The sequence below is a fragment of the Phyllobates terribilis genome, unplaced genomic scaffold (genome assembly GCF_046119375.1).
Source record: "Phyllobates terribilis strain yellow unplaced genomic scaffold, ASM4611937v1 Scaffold_2__4_contigs__length_985480577, whole genome shotgun sequence".
NCBI classification, from domain to species: domain Eukaryota; kingdom Metazoa; phylum Chordata; class Amphibia; order Anura; family Dendrobatidae; genus Phyllobates; species Phyllobates terribilis.
The window spans coordinates 919,729,635-919,747,496 of record NW_027362762.1 but is presented as its reverse complement, the minus strand read 5'-3'; the positions used below and the strand labels follow the sequence as shown (position 1 = coordinate 919,747,496).

The following is a 17,862-nucleotide window of genomic DNA, read 5'->3' as shown; positions in this document are numbered from 1 at the left end:
GACTCAAACTCTGAGAGAATCGGGTCGATTATGTTAATGACACTCTGATCAAACTCTAATCAGGAGGCAATATACGCTGAATGTATTCAAATGCTTTATTTTTTCTTGTATTTTTTGGGGGGAGGGGGATTATATATAATATAAACACAGAAACAAACACCTCAAAAATTCTTTTTATTCTTTCATTTGAAATCGCCAGTCTCAAAAAGTGGCAAATACCTATGACTTACCTGAGAAATATCCCCTCCGCTGTGCGTAGCAGACCCCGCAGCCACATAGGACAATGACCAGACAGACGATTACTACCGCAGATATGATCCCGGCCAAATTCAAGTCATCTGCGTGACAGAAAAGAAACACTAAGTGAGCGCCCCTCATGTCCAAATACCGGGCAGACCGTGAAATCCACACTCCTTTCGTCTCCGGTACAAATCTGTCAGTGGCCCCCCGGCTGCTCTATGGTGGTCTCAGACCATAGCTGCATGCCGACTGCTGACAGATTTTCCACACAGAAATAAAACCCTGTACAGCTATGAATGTTATTAGTAGGGTGTTACAATAATAGCATCATACCTTCAGGGGCGTGTATACTTCTGTCTACAGCTCCGTGTAGACCTTTCTTCATGGTTATACCCTGTGCACAGTCTGTTCCTGTGGTCATGTACTTACACCCTGCCGTCTCTCCCAGGGGTGGACACAGACAAATCAGGCCCCATCGTATGGGTCCACACGACCCAGCAACTTACATCTTTGAACATTTTAACAAAATCATTTTCTCTACCCTGGAAGTCTAAGGTAGTTCAGGGGTTAAAAGTGTTACCTCAATATCACAAGTTTTTGGATAGAGGACAAGTTGCTGATCGTTGGTTGTCCTTCTGATGCCGAGTGGAGCGTAGGATAACATGGATCAACCTTCGCTCCATTCATTATTTATGGGACTACGGAGACAGCAGTCCGCCATTTACAGCAGTCTCCCTGACAATCAATGGCGTGAAGGACGAGCATGAGCACTTCCGCTTCATTAAAGATGGGGCTCTGCAGACCCCATTCTCAGGGTTCAGGAGCCCTGTCCTCAGGATTACCATGGACCTCACCCATAAGACTCCCAATAATAAAGAAGTCATCCCCTATACTATGGACAACCTGCGATTTTTGGGCAAAATTTAATAACATTCTTTGTGATCTAGGACCATGAAGGGGTTTACGGTTACAATCCTGGTGGTCTAGGGCATGGGAGGGGTTCTTCATAAAATTGTCCAACTGGGATTATTCAGTGTGTAAGTGTGAGCAACGATAGAAGTAACATCTAAAAACACCAAAGCGGCCCCCAAGCCATATCTGTGCCCCTGTGATGTCCGCCCCTTAAATGCCCCTATTTTTGTCCGCACAGATCATACAAGAGGTGTCAGAGAAAGTGGAGTGAAAACGGACAACAGGGTGGGGCTACAGGCAGATCATTGTACTCTATTAAAACCATGGAAACTCATAATTCTGAAAAATCAGTACGTGTGTAGTCAAGTTGTGCAAAGTGCCTTCAGTTTTTCTTTATTAATAAAACCTAAGACAGAAACAAAATGAACATATACCCTGCTGTAAGTAAAAGCAATAGTGCTTATAAATAACTTGGGGGACCTAGTAAGCAAAAAAAGTGAAAAAGCCATCCCACCAGCGTCACGGTGAACCCAAATTCGGGATATTCCTAACCTCTTCATAGTGACGTCCGTGTGAATAAGGGCTGAGCAGGACCGGGTCCCGAACATGGACACACAGCAAATGGGAAGCTATATAAATGTATTGTACAGCTCAAAGGAAGGGAGGCCACATCCTTACCTGCACTAATACTAGAAATTAGGACCATCCAGAAATTGGGTACACCTTGACGCTGGTCAATGGCTTTTACATTTTTATGATAAAAAACGCTATTTACTAATTACCCTATGTTATTTATATGCACTATTGCTTTTACTTAATTACTTGCAGCAGGGTATATGGTCAGGTTTTGTCTGTTTAGTGGCCAGTGTGAACATGCTCCTATTTTGCATATCAACTTATACTCCAGTTAATTATTTTTTTCAGTTCAGTTTTGTTGATGAATATAATCAAGATTTTTGATGTTCATCTGTGTGTCAATTTAATCTGACTTCAATGGCTGCAAGGTGCTAAATCATCAGATATTCTGGATTACCAGATAGTGATCAGAAAGTCTATAAAAAACCTCCCATGTATGAGTAGAGAAGCTTCAAGAACAATAAAAAAACCTCCTAAATTTATAGTGCTGGCATTTGGGTGACTGCGGGCGGGCTACTTACCCACTTGCATCCTCTTTGCCGGACACCTCTGCGGTTTCCCAATCTTATTATTGGCCTCGCAGTAATATTCTCCTGTATCCTCCTTTGTGACTGTATTGAAATGCTGGAAGAAGAGACAGATTGTGACTTACACGGATCAATAGTCCCTGGTGCTAATTAATACAGTGACATGTCAACTGGAAACTGTGCCGTAACGCCGGATGCTGACGGCTTCAAGACTGCGGAGGTCAATGGACACATACTTCATTATAATGGTGGCTCAGACGTCATCATAAGGTCAGGTCTTGACAGGGCGATCGAGGGTATGTGGAGGTAAAATTGCGTTTACTATTCTGTTTTATTCTATTAAATCAACTTAAATATGTTGCATAAAATTAAAAAAAATGTTATTTTTTTTTTTTTTTTTAAGAAACAGGATCACTCAAGTTTCTGGTTGCTTTTGGTATTGCAGCCTAATCTTGTAAACTTTTAAAAGGATTTTCTGGTTTTGGAAAATGCTTCTCCCTCCCCACCCCCCCAGTGCCTCCAGAATGGGAACATAAGAATTTGGCAGCTAAAATTTGTGTCGGGGACAGTCAGCGGGAAAGGAGTCTGTAGTCCCCTATGGGGAGTGGACGCTGTGTCTTGTACCTCCATTAAAGGGGTTTTAAAGTTTCAGAAAACCTGGCCGCCGGCTGCAGTATGCTTCAGAAAGAAAAAGAAAAAAACGCACCTTCCTCACCCTCCCCGAGTCCAGCACCGAGTCTCAGCCGCTGCTCCCGATGTTATGTCGACAGCTGCAATCAGTGAGCTCAGCAGCTCTGACCAAGTAGATGGCACGAGCCTTCACAGACACCGAGCTCACTGATTGTCTGCAGTGCTGTCAATGTGACGTCAGCGCTGCAGAGAATAGCAGACACCAGGGGGATCGGAGGAGGAGACTCAGTATTCCCGGTGTGGGTGAGTAAATCACAGTCTGTTTTTATTTTTAAAAACTAACTGCAATGGGGGGGGGGGACAGATGTCTGTCTAGAAAACCCCTTTAAGAGGGATATAAGACACAGCCCATAGGCAAACTATCTGCAGCTCGCCCCTCCTCGGTGACTACCAGACTCCTTTCTCTTTGATGGTCTCACAAAGACACAAAAATTTGGCAGGTCATGTATGACCCATATCCCAATTCTGTAAGCTCACAAGAACAATAGGAACATTGGCCAGATCTAATACTGAATGTCAATGGCCATCTTTAGGTTACGTTCACACTGAGTTTTTTTTTGGAGCAGATCTGCTCCAAAATCCTTCTTGAAAACCGCTTCAAGAACACTTGAAAAACTCTTCCTATTCATTTTTATAGGAAAATCCAGTTTACTGTTCATATATTCAGTCTTTTCTAGATGTTTTAAAGTGCTTCAGGAAAAGCCTCTTCCAAAAAGTTTCAGAAAACAAAAATAGAATTTTGCTTAAAAATCTGTATTTTTGAACGCCTTAAAAAACTCCACATGAACAGAGCCTTAAGACGTATTCTCACAAGGATCCTCAGGTGGCGCTCCATTCCTTTCATATTTTGGAATAAAGCGATTGTCTCTGGCTAATGTTGGCCAAGCAATCAACTGATCGATACGGATCTGATTTCTAAGTCAATGATAGCTGTGCCGTTCCCATACAGTGCCTACCGCATGGGGAAATGTTGTATTACACGTCATCCGCCATTCCAAGGGATGGTCATCCATGGAGAACAGGGATAGGTTGGGTCAAGGAGGGAGCTGCAGATACATAGAAAGTCTCCACTGTGGCTCATAGGGTCCTGAGAGGAGACCCCCCCCTCCTGTAACGCAGGTTATATGGAAAAAGAAAAAAAAACATCTCAGTGGGACAAACCCTTTAAAGTTGATCACTCAGTCAACTACAAGTGACAGGAAGAATTCATATCACAATGTGGCTGCCATGGAGAAGACCTGAGTGGTGGCATCTGACCACATAGGACAAGAAGCGGATCCCAGTTCCAGCACCTTGCAAGCAATGTAATAAATATATCTAGTTATTTGAGTCGCTCCCGATATGTTCTTCTCAGCTTTGCTCTTTAATTTAGTTCTTGCCAGTTGCTACGTATCTTCTGCCTCACCCAACTGTCCTGGCGTAGCCGTGGGTGGACGTCAAAAATAAACCTTTCGATTCTCCAGTGTTTAGTATCTATATTACCAGCTGGATGATCCAGCATCTCATTTATAATGGTGGCAGCCATTCTGTGGATTGTGATAACATTTGTATTTAATACATGGAGTATCGTATGGAAAAACTTTATGAAGTTCTTACTTATGGACTCAGGCAAGATCCATTTAGTTTGGGTCATTGACACAGTTCCCTCTAGAGGAGTAACATGAAGCCACAAGGTCCCGATTCATTATCTACACAAGAGTTGATGTAAATCAATCCATTGTCCAGTCATGGCAGCCACGTCAGTAATCTGCAGCTGCTGGACAGGATATCACAACACTGTTGTAGGATATCCCGGGGCTAGGGGCTCCTTCCCTATCCCTAAAGTTAGTGCGCCCTAGCTATCCCTGCTCCCTGGATTACTTCTGATGGTGAAGACGTCGGGGCCCAGGGGAGGTGGGGAGATGTAGTGTATAAGAATACGCAAACCAGAGTAACAAGGGAAGACGCATGGGGATAAATGAAAATACCGATCATACAAATATGCACTCACAAATAACAGAGTGGAGCATCGGGAAGTAAAGGGAAGGAAAAACCGAATAGGAGAGGCTGAGGATACGCATATACACAAATCACCAAGCAACATTCTTTAGAACCACACACCAAAGACCTCCTCAAACAACCAACATCTCCAACTCCAGAACCAGGCAGTATGAAACTAACACTGCCAATCCCTGATTGCCAGAGGAGAGTATATGTAGCAGATGGGAGTGGCCAATACTGAATAGCTTAGACCAACAAAGCAGGAAAGCTCAGAAGCTCTCAACTGAACCACTGCACTGCTAGCAGAAACATGTACTGTTTAATATGATGGTTAAGTGCTTCTAATCAGTGCAGGAATACATGAAATCAGACACCGTGGTCTTCTGGCCCCTCTCTGTCGCGGTAAACCCGTGACACATGAGCCCTGAGAACCGCATCCTACCTGACAGCATCTGCGGCTCTTCTTTTTATTAGCCAGTATGGTGCGACATCACAGTCCATCATACCACAACGATGACATCTCGCCAGGCCAGCTAACCAAAAGTAAAGCCACAGATGCCAAGAGGTAGGAGGCGGATCTCAGAACTCCAGATTACTCAGGTGACCGATGGACTGGGATCTGCAAATCAATTTGCACCAACCACGACTCCACAAACATTACATGGCACTTGTATGACAGTTATTGGTGGCCTATATTAAAGATTCCACATTAGTGCAAACCAAAGTCCTGGACAGCCCTTTTAAAGGAGATTTCTTTAGAAAAGTCATAGCCCTGACTCCTTAGACATGCGCTCCTACACCGCAGCCAACATGGATGTCATAGGAAAGATCGCGATCCTAAGAGTCAGAACAGAGATCCCCTCCGTAAGAGCTTCTCCCACTTTGGTGGATACAAGCCATGCATGTATTATTACATGTTGGACGGCAATCCATCTGAACAGGTGCCATGTAACGCTAGCCAGAAAAAGCTTTGCTGACATTTTGTTGGTGGTGTTGGGAGCTGAACCTGCCAAAATCAGCTGATTGCTGCCATCACCTTACTGGTGAAGGGGGCTGAGACATATCCATGGAAAGTTCTCTCCTCAGCCTCTGATCGGTAATTTGGAGAGAGCTTGGTTAAAATATTTGCACCAACTAATCAAAAATGAGTCTCCTTAGTGATGGTTTCCCTTTCAATCAGCATTGCTGCCTATAGTTTGTGAAGATGACAGATTCATAGGCGATGGGAGAACCTACCAGCGTGCCGGTGGCTTTATCCACTTGGTATGTGGTGTTTGTGGCTTTAACACTTAGTTCTAGGGCGAAGCCGTTCTTAAACCACTTGTACTCCGATGCCGGATTTCCTTCCTTCTCTCGACATTTGAGCTCCACCGCGCTACCGCTCATGGCGGAACTAGGAATGTCACACGATGGGATGCTGGGGGCCACTGTTGATAAAGAAAATACTCATGTTACTTATAGTAATATTCCCACATTGTCTACAGGTGATAACTGCAGTACAGTGTGCACACAGTAAGGATTCAGAAGTATGCAGTCATTATGTGTCCGCTCTCACCGCCGGCACCGGATAATTTTGGCAGCGTGTAGTGTGCACACTGTAAGGATTCAGAAGCATGCAGTCACTATGTGCCTGCTCTCACCACCGGCACCGGATAATTATGGCAGCGTGTAGTGTGCACAATGTAAGGATTCAGAAGCATGCAGTCACTATGTGCCCGCTCTCACCACCGGCACCGGATAATTATGGCAGCGTGTAGTGTGCACACTGTAAGGATTCAGAAGCATGCAGTCACTATGTGCCTGCTCTCACCACCGGCACCGGATAATTATGGCAGCGTGTAGTGTGCACAATGTAAGGATTCAGAAGCATGCAGTCACTATGTGCCCGCTCTCACCACCGGCACCGGATAATTATGGCAGCGTGTAGTATGCGCGCTGTGAGGATTCAGAAGTATGCAGTCACTATGTGCCCGCTCTCACCACCGGCACCGGATAATTATGGCAGCAAGTGGTGTGCGCGCTGTAAGGATTCAGAAGTATTCAGTCACTATGTGCCAGCTCTCACCGCCGGCACCGGATAATTATGGCAGCATGTGGTGTGCGCGCTGTAAGGATTCAGAAGTATTCAGTCACTATGTGCCCGCTCTCACCGCCGGCACCGGATAATTATGGCAGCGTGTAGTGTGCGCGCTGTGAGGATTCAGAAGTATTCAGTCACTATGTGCCCGCTCTCACCGCCGGCACCGGATAATTATGGCAGCATGTAGTGTGCGCGCTGTAAGGATTCAGAAGTATGCAGTCATTATGTGTCCGCTCTCACCGCCGGCACCAGATAATTATGGCAGCATGTAGTGTGCGCGCTGTGAGGATTCAGAAATATGCAGTCATTATGTGTCCGCTCTCACCACCGGCACCAGATAATTATGGCAGCATGTAGTATGCGCGCTGTAAGGATTCAGAAGTATTCAGTCACTATGTGCCCGCTCTCACCGCCGGCACCGGATAATTATGGCAGCATGTAGTGTGCGCGCTGTAAGGATTCAGAAGTATGCAGTCATTATGTGTCCACTCTCACCACCGGCACCGGATAATTATGGCAGCATGTAGTGTGCGCGCTGTGAGGATTCAGAAGTATGCAGTCACACACAGTGCAGGCAAACATACACCTGGATAACCCCTTTAGGATAGGAGTAAAAACTATTAAAACAGAAACTTATTCCTAAATCACAGCGTTTTTCCGTCACTTCCGCTGCGGATGAGTGACAGTATGTGCGGTCAACCACCCACTACTCCATTTAAACTTCTTCCACCCTCAGCAATATTGGTAGCAGGACTCCCATTATAGCAACTGATGTTGGTTCCAGTGGTCAAAAGCAATCTAACATTCATCTCCTATTGGATGGTCCATTTTTTTTTTCCTTCGATAAATGGGTGGCCTGTCCCCAGTATTACGTTGGTCACAGGGTGTCCCTAACCTGGGAACCTCCGAAATCGGCTGCAATCTAGGAAGGAAATGGACAGTAAGTGTACAATTTCACTACAGCACCCCCACAGGAGAAGTGAAGCATTACATGATCTTCAAAAGGTGTCCTCATGGAATCTGTGGTCCCCCAGAGACTCTTTTTAGTCATTTTCTGGTCTGGGTAGACTGGTGGTTTTGAATGATAAGTACATATTGAAATAAAAAAAAATGTATTTTTATATTAGGGTAAGTAGACAGCCCATGAAAGGGATTATCACATAAAAAATGTATCACCTATCCACAAGATAGGTTGTAAATGTATGATCACTGGGGGTACGACCACTTGGACTCCCACCCATGAGGAGATCAGGAACCCTAAAGTCCCCTATGCGAGTGGAAAAGTTGTGAGCATGTGCGACCATCACTACTATGGACAGTGAAGAGAACAGTGGTCGCACATGCTCAGTACCGCTCCATTCACCAGATGATTTTGGGGATTCACATGACTTTCTGTAGTCTCAGCAGTCAGACCGCAGTGTTAGAGATTACAGTATATTATGAATATATTGGTATTATAGTTCAGCACAAGTAGATTTTGTGTCAGAAACCTGAAATTAAAAAATGTTAAAAAAATAATATACATATCGAAAGAGAAAAATATCGGGAAAAACAATGTACAGGCGGGATGCAATGATACTGAAAATCACGGCCATATGCGTCCTTCTGATCTACATACACTTCCCTTTACTTTCTATTACAACGGTCCACCTGCAGTGCTGTGGATTACTGTGAATTTCCCATGTGGATTTTAATTGGATACACATTTGATTTCAATGGGGAAAATGCACAACAAAGACGTAAAAAGATAGAAAAATTTTCCAGTCTGGAAAAAGTTTCTACAAAGTTTAAAATAAAAAAAACAAAACAAAAACAAAAACCTCACTCACTATACAGTGAACTTCCATGGCTTCTCTTTACAACCTGGCTGCCTCCCCAATGAGGGATGAGGTATTGAAGGAGGCTAGATTGTACACAGGAACAGGCAGAGGAGCCACAAAATATATTTATATTTATAATATATATATATATATATATATATATATATATATATATATATATATATATATATATATATATATATATATATATATATATATATATATATATATATATATATATATATATATATATATATATATACATATACACACATACACACAGTACAGACCAAGAGTTTGGACACACCTTCTCATTTAAAGATTTTTCTGTATTTTCATGACTATGAAAATTGTACATTCACACTGAAGGCATCAAAACTATGAATTAACACATGTGGAATTATATACTTAACAAAAAAGTGTGAAACAACTGAAAATATGTCTTATATTCTAGGTTCTTCAAAGTAGCCACCTTTTGCTTTGATGACTGCTTTGCACAGTCTTGGCATTCTCTTGATGAGCTTCAAGAGGTAGTCACCGGAAATGGTCTTCCAACAATCTTGAAGGAGTTCCCAGAGATGCTTAGCACTTGTTGGCTCTTTTGCCTTCACTCTGCGGTCCAGCTCACCCCAAACCATCTCGATTGGGTTCAGGTCTGGTGACGGTGGAGGCCAGGTCATCTGGCATAGCACCCCATCACTCTCCTTCTTGGTCAAATAGCCCTTACACAGCCTGGAGGTGTGTTTGGGGTCATTGTCCTGTTGAAAAATAAATGATGGTCCAACTAAACCCAAACCGGATGGAATAACATGCCGCTGCAAGATGCTGTGGTAGCCATGCTGGTTCAGTTTGCCTTCAATTTTGAATAAATACTCAGTGTCACCAGCAAAGCACCCCCACACCATCACACCTCCTCCTCCATGCTTCACGGTGGGAACCAGGCATGTAGAGTCCATCCGTTCACCTTTTCTGCGTCGCACAAAGACACGGTAGTTGGAACCAAAGATCTCAAATTTGGACTCATCAGACCAAAGCACAGATTTCCACTGGTCTAATGTCCATTCCTTGTATTCTTTAGCCAAAACAAGTCTCTTCTGCTTGTTGTCTGTCCTTAGCAGTGGTTTCCTAGCAGATATTTTACCATGAAGGCCTGCTGCACAAAGTCTCCTCTTAACAGTTGTTGAAGAGATGTGTCTGCTGCTAGAACTCTGTGTGGCATTGACCTGGTCTCTAATCTGAGCTGCTGCTAACTTGCGATTTCTGAGGCTGGTGACTCGGATAAACTCATCCTCAGAAGCAAAGGTGACTCTTGGTCTTGCTTTCCTGGGGCGGTCCTCATGTGAGCCAGTTTCTTTGTAGCACTTGATGGTTTTTGCAACTGCACTTGGGGACACTTTCAAAGTTTGCCCAATTTTTCGGACTGACTGACCTTCAATTCTTAAAGTAATGATGGCCATTCGCTTTTCTTTACTTATCTGCTTTTTTCTTGCCATAATACAAATTCTAACAGTCTATTCAGTAGGACTATCAGCTGTGTATCCACCTGACTTCTGCACAACACAACTGATGGTCCCAACCCCATTTATAAGGCAAGAAATCCCACTTATTAAACCTGACAGGGCACACCTGTGAAATGAAAACCATTTCCGGTGACTACCTCTTGAAGCTCATCAAGAGAATGCCAAGAGTGTGCAAAGCAGTCATCAAAGCAAAAGGTGGCTACTTTGAAGAACCTAGAATATAAGACATATTTTCAGTTGTTTCACACTTTTTTGTTAAGTATATAATTCCACATGTGTTAATTCATAGTTTTGATGCCTTCAGTGTGAATGTACAATTTTCAAAGTCATGTAAATACAGAAAAATCTTTAAATGAGAAGGTGTGTCCAAACTTTTGGTCTGTACTGATTATATATATATATATATATATATATATATATATATATATATATATATATATATATATATATATATATATATATATATATATATATATATATATATATATATATATATATATATATATATATATATATATATATTATATTATTTTTTTTTGCATACTCCCGTTTTCGACAGGAAGATCAACAGCAAAATCGGATTAATTTGGTGTGGATTTGTCATTGTGGAATTCCCTGAATATTCTTATTGAAAACCTGTCTAAATTTTAAGTTGCAATTCTGCTATATCTGCACATAACCCTAATTTATTTAAGTAAACGGTTTAATTAAAGGGGTTATCCAATAGATCATTTAAAAAAAAAAATAAATAAATAAAAAAAACAGCTTGCAATGTCATAAAAAACAATCACAAAAATAGAGTACTCACTTAGCCTTTTTTAATATTTCAATAATCTTATTTTTTTTATGAAATCACATTTTAAGTGAAATCATTCAAATTAATAAATTCAGACAAGTTCCCGAATCCTTTAAGGATCCTTCAATATTGAGCAAGTTTTGACATCAGACCATTGCACAGTGCCTAATGTACAAAGTACACATCCCAGAATACAAATCCCTCCGCAGTCACTGAGCCAGCAAGGAGTGACAGAAGCTGTGAGCTCAGAACTAAGAAAAGAGCCCAGTGATTGGACAACACAAGTTGTAACTCAAGATTAAGTATTATGAATAGAGATGAGCAAATCTCCTGAAAATTTTGGTCAGATTTTGCCCAAATTGACGTTTAATTCTTCTGAAGCCTCTCCAGGCCCCAAAGCTTAGAAAACGGAGGTCTGGCAAGTTGTTAAAAAAGTAACGAAAAATGATACTAAATTGTCGTAGGCTGCCACACAGCTGTATTGTTGCTGCAGTTCTTCTGGCACTGACTAGACCTCACGTCGTCACTTGGCCCCACAATGCACATCAATGACGTGTGTAACGCTCTGCGTCACCACATGAGGCCCGAAGATCCACACCTGCATGGTGACCATAAACCAATTGAGGACCAGATGGTGAGTTGTTGTGCCAAGACTGGGGAGGACCAGACCAAGAACAGACTAATAATTGTTTTATTTTCCTTTAAAAAACACAAAGCACTTTCCCAACACCTAAAAGATTACAGCAAAATGGCCGAACCTAGAAAAATTCAGATTCTGGTACAGTTGTTTTTTTTGTTAAATTTGTAATATTTTTAATTTACCCAACTAAGTATGAAGGACATTTCTACACCCTTGTAGACGAACAGTCAGGCCCCAGTCTTGTTCTGCCCCTATTTACATTGAGGTCAGCTGATACAAGGTAAAGTTTTAATACTAGAGGATAGGACCGCCCCGATTGGGGTCACCTTGTCGTGGTCGGATGACTTATGCTATTTTTTTTTATCCAAATAGTGGTAACTAAGTCCCCTATGTTATTTACATGTACTATTACTATTTACTTACTGCAGGGTATTTGTGGCCATTTTGCAAAACATCAAAATAAAAAGAGCAGTGTGAACAAGCTCCTACACAATACATGTATAGCAGCTTATGCTCCGGCTTGGTTTTACCCTTGAAGATATAAACCTAAATCTAACATGCCAACGTCCAGTCCTGACAGCATTTCCCTCCGTGCAATCATCGCTCTTTCTCTCGTTCCGGATGCCGCTCCAAAAGAAAATATTTGTTCATATGAAAATAATATTTGTAGAAGACCTAAAAAGATAAATGAGGGTCGGCCCTGTGATGTCTCTGCAGGCTCCCTATGAAGAATGGCCGAGACTTCATCAGTCTGGTATGTTTAGATTTTCAAAAACATATCTCCCCTCTTTTATATTTAGAGAATGGCTTCCTCTCCAGCTCATGAACAAGCAGCTGGCAGCAGAAATATTTATTTTAAAGTTGGATATAGTCAAAATCACACTGAGCTCCACGTCTGTAAACCATCAGCAAGAAAACAATAGATAAAAGTACAAACATGGCAGCCGGCGTGCACCAGTATGAATGGAGCTGCTGGCCCCCTAATTATGAGGAGTCCTCTCTTCCCTTGGGACGTTTTTTAGGGGCAGGGTGCAACCCCATACTCTGCATCCCCTATATGTAAACCACAGGTTAAAAAATAGCTCGAAAAGAAATTCCTTAAAAAGGTTTCCCCCATAGTCTCGCTTTTGCTTTCCCCTGCCCCCTGCACAATTCAGGTCCCATGCTGGCATCGCACGGAGGGTGGAGACCTGCTGACTCTTCCAGGAGTCCAGGGGGTGTTCCCTCTTTTCAGGAGACTTCTGAACATTCTTGGGAAAGTTGGTAACCGTTTGCTTATCTGGTGAACCCAGCCCAGGCCGGTCCAATCCCCTCTGGTATTGGTCTCCCCTTGTAATTTTTGCAAAAAGGTGGTGGGGAATTAGTCACATGGCAAAACGGAGCCCCTTCATGAGGACTCGTGGCGGCTGAAGTTAGCACATCGGTGCACTCCAAATCTTCAGGCGCCGCATCACCAAGGAATATTACACTGTTTTGTTCTAGTAAATCCTGTATTTTTTTTCTTCTTCTAAGTAAGGAAGATAGGTAATTTCCTTTCCGAGTGAACTGCCAGCATTTCCATTATGTAATGACGTACTCTTCTGTTTTTGGAAGGGTCACGGTACAAGTAACAGATTGTTAGTTGACAACTGTAATTGAATTTAGCATTGTATAGCAGCTACTGAGAACAGCTCTTGGCGTAAATATTTCTTTAATGGACACTTCGCGTCATGTAATATTATTTATTTTCACTTACATCCTGTATTATACTCCGGAGCTGAACTCACTATTCTGCTGGTGCAGTCACTGTGTACATACATGACATTACTGATCCTGTACTGATCCTCAGTTACATCCTGTATTATACTCCAGAGCTGCACTCACTATTCAGCTGGTGCAGTCACTGTGTACATACATTACTTATCCTGTATTATACTCCAGAGCTGCACTCACTATTCTTCTGGTGCAGTCACTGTGTACATACATTACATTACTGATCCTGAGTTACATCCTGTATTATACTCCAGAGCTGCACTCACTATTCTGCTGGTGCAGTCACTGTGTACATACATTACATTACTGATCCTGAGTTACATCCTGTATTATACTCCAGAGCTGAACTCACTTTTCTGCTGGAGCAGTCACTGTGTACATACATTACATTACTTATCTTGTACTGATCCTGAGTTACAGCCTGTATTATACCCCAGAGCTGCGCTCACTATTCTGCTGGTGCACTCACTGTGTACATACATTACATTACTGATCCTGAGTGACATCCTGTATTATACCCCAGAGCTGCGCTCACTATTCTGCTGGTGCAGTCACGGTGTACATACATTACTGATCCTGAGTCACCTCCTGTATTATACTCCAGAGCTGCACTCACTGTGTACATACATTATTGATTAGGTTTACATGCTGTGTGAATGGGATTTCTGAAGCCTCGTGCACACGCCGCTTATTTTTTCCTTGTGGATTTGAGCCAAAAGTGTTTATGTTTTTTTCTCGTGTGCAGCAGGTTCATTCTTGTGGCATTTTTTCACCTATTTCATGTAAATACAACAGATATTTTACACAGCGTTTCTCCTGCAGAAAAATCTCCCACAAAATACTCAACCTGTGCACGTACTTCAGAGCTGCATTTACAATTCAGCCAGCATGGCTGAGATCATATCATGTACTTCGGCAGTGATTTTTTAAAATGAGTGTCTTTTGTAAAGCCTGGAGCGGGAGATTTTGGCTATGAAGCCGAGATAATGGGCCACATAACAGAGGCGGACACTCGGGATCTCTTTCTAGACACATTTAAGTCAGTTTAGCAAATTTTACTGACCGAGAGAATGACAGATGTACAATATGGATGACATAAATCCTGTCTAGTACCACAGCCCCCAACATGCTCTGACAGGTCATGATGGGAGTTGTAGTGTCACAGCAGCTGGAGAGACGCACAGACTGCAGACAACAGGAGGAAATCATTTGAAGGAATGATTAGATTTACTTGTCCAAAATGTAAAAAGGAAGATTAACAAAAAAAAAAAAATAATAATTTTCCTGGAAAAGAGGCAAAAGGGAAAATCGCCAACCTGAGGAATAAAACCAGATTAGATTTCACATATTTTAAAGCTTTAAAACCTTTCAGACGTTATAAAACCGGAGAAGCACCATTGTACTGTGTCAGATAAAAAATGTGAGAAGTACCGAGGTTTAATGGCGGAACATGCTGTACTCGGACGCTTTTATTGGAAACTTCTGCCGGAGTTTACAACATGCAGGATCCAAATAATACCCAGATGGAGCCGAGGACGCGTCAGCTGCACATAAATAAGCTCGCTCCTACATTTAAAGCAGATTGTCACCAGATTTTTACAATAAAAACTGTATACATATAATTATTAGATCTCTTATACCTGATGAAGCTGGTGTACTTACTTTGAAATCCAGGTCAAAATTGCTGTACAGTATAATCTTGATATTAATATCAACATTAGGATCAGGATTATTTTTGAAAGTTTCCCTGCCCATTATTAAACAGGATTATACAACCATTCTTGCATAGATTTTCAAAGTAAATTCACCAGCCTTATCAGGTCTAAGATTTATTTCATAACATTTTGAAATCTGATGATAGATCCAATTTAAAGGGAATCTGTCAGCAGGTTTTTGCCATGTTATCTGAGAGCAGCATTATGTAGAGACAGAGACCCTGATTTCAGCGATGTGTCACTTACTGGTCTGATTGGTGCAGTTTTGCTAAAATCCCTGTTTTATCTGCCGCAGATCTAGCAGTTGCTGAGGCCTGAATAACCCCGCCCACATCACTAATTGGCAGCTTTCTGAAAATCAGTGGTGGGGGCGGGGTTACACAAAGCAGGAGGACTATATGGCACAACACAACTAGTCTTCTAGTGATAATCTCCTGCTGATAAAACACTGATTTTATTGAAACTACAACAAGCAGCCCATGTAAGTGACATATCGCTGGAATCAGGTTCTCTGTCCCTATATTATGCTGCTCTCAAAAACCTGCTGAAAGATTCCCTCTAAGAAAATTTAGGAATGCCTTTTTCTTAACGTAAGAATCTCAAGTCTTCCTTAAATATTTCTCACAATTTTCAACCTATGTTTTCTATATTGATCCATTGGTGGGCTAATTATTTGCTAAAAAAAAAGGTGCCCAGAGCATTAGGGGGGCGGCAGTATCAAATTGAACTATATAACTGAATTCTAAGATGTCAGAGCTCAATAATGATCAACTTTTTTTAAGGAGTCCATGGAAAATATGAAACTGCACTCAGATGACATTTGAGTGCAGTCCGATTCTACAGACTGACACAATGAAGAAGATGGAGATTTTTTTTGTCCATCTTCTCATCTGAGAGACTCAGATCACACTCTGACCAGTGTGTTATTAGCATAATCGAGCAGATTCTCTCGGATGAGAAAACATACGGTCGTCTGCACCTGCCCTGAGGCGGATTTATTGCCAAGCTGAGGAAATAAGCTGGACTGAAAGGACAGTTTTCTCTTTTTACCTCCAGATAGCGCTCACCTAACACCGCTAAATTAATGATGATTTCTTGGAAATTCTTTTTGTCTTGCGGCGCACTGACTTCACAGCGATATTGTCCTGAATCTCCTCTGCTGAGGTTCCTGAACCGGATACTGGGGCCCATCATCTCCGCTCGCTTCTGTAAATCAGCTGTTGGCACAAAATAAATGCAAAGAATGTGTAGATTAAGAACAAGGTGTAGATTAAGAACAAGGTGTAGATTAAGAACAAGGTGTAGATTAAGAACAAGGTGTGGATTAAGAACAAGGTGTGGATTAAGAACAAGGTGTGGATTAAGAACAAGGTGTGGATTAAGAACAAGGTGTACATTAAGAACAAGGTGTACATTAAGAACAAGGTGCAGATTAAGAACAAGGTGCAGATTAAGAACAAGGTGCAGATTAAGAACAAGGTGCAGATTAAGAACAAGGTGCAGATTAAGAACAAGGTGCAGATTAAGAACAAGGTGCACATTAAGAACAAGGTGCACATTAAGAACAAGGTGCACATTAAGAACAAGGTGCACATTAAGAACAAGGTGCACATTAAGAACAAGGTGCACATTAAGAACAAGGTGCACATTAAGAACAAGGTGCACATTAAGAACAAGGTGCACATTAAGAACAAGGTGCACATTAAGAACAAGGTGCACATTAAGAACAAGGTGCACATTAAGAACAAGGTGCACATTAAGAACAAGGTGCACATTAAGAACAAGGTGCACATTAAGAACAAGGTGCACATTAAGAACAAGGTGCACATTAAGAACAAGGTGCACATTAAGAACAAGGTGCACATTAAGAACAAGGTGCACATTAAGAACAAGGTGCACATTAAGAACAAGGTGCACATTAAGAACAAATCTGCAGAGCATTCATATATTATGGACTGGGAGGCGCTGCCAGACATCTTTGGCAGCAGCTTATCTGCCCTGAAAACAAAAGGATAGGACATTGAAATGTCAACTGCTTGATCCTTCTCTCCTCAACATGATCTGTTGGGGAACAGATGGTGTCACCCATACACATTAGATGGACTGGTCAGCTCATCCCATTGAGAAGAAAATTAGCAGAATCAGCGGACTTTTGTCTAATAGTGGCTCTTTGGAATTTCCCTTTAAGGAGGATTTATCTCAAGATCCTATCCCAATATGTAGTAGGTGTAATAATAATATTAGTGAATGCCTCCAATTAGAAATGTAGTATAGTTCTTGTGATTAGCTATGTCGCTTACCCCATGTGTAGGGCATTGCAGTAGCTTCGGTATTAATGTTAGTTAGTGGTTAATGGTCATAACCATGGATATCTAAGCTACTGCAATGCTCTGCACACGGGGTAAGCGACATAGGTAAATCAGGAGAACTATACTACATGTCTAATTGGAGGTATTTACTAATACTGTTTGAGATGGACTAAAAGCTCCACAGCTTGAAATGCGTAGACCCGTGTCCTTTTCATCTTCCTCCCCTATGTCACCTATGTCAGGTT

General features: G+C 41.9%; 1 protein-coding gene across 2 annotated transcripts in view; it reads right to left on the bottom strand.

Moving 5' to 3' along the window:
* Window positions 1-17,862, bottom strand: part of JAM2 (junctional adhesion molecule 2) — a 104,982-nt gene that overhangs the window by 20,515 nt on the left and 66,605 nt on the right. For both annotated transcript variants that reach the window (XM_073668268.1, XM_073668269.1), the window contains exons 4-7: window positions 16,376-16,525; window positions 6,222-6,412; window positions 2,310-2,412; window positions 231-338 (exon numbers count right to left, since the gene is read on the bottom strand). In XM_073668268.1, the coding sequence (XP_073524369.1) occupies window positions 231-338; window positions 2,310-2,412; window positions 6,222-6,412; window positions 16,376-16,525 (552 nt within the window). The remainder of the gene's footprint in view (window positions 1-230; window positions 339-2,309; window positions 2,413-6,221; window positions 6,413-16,375; window positions 16,526-17,862) is intronic.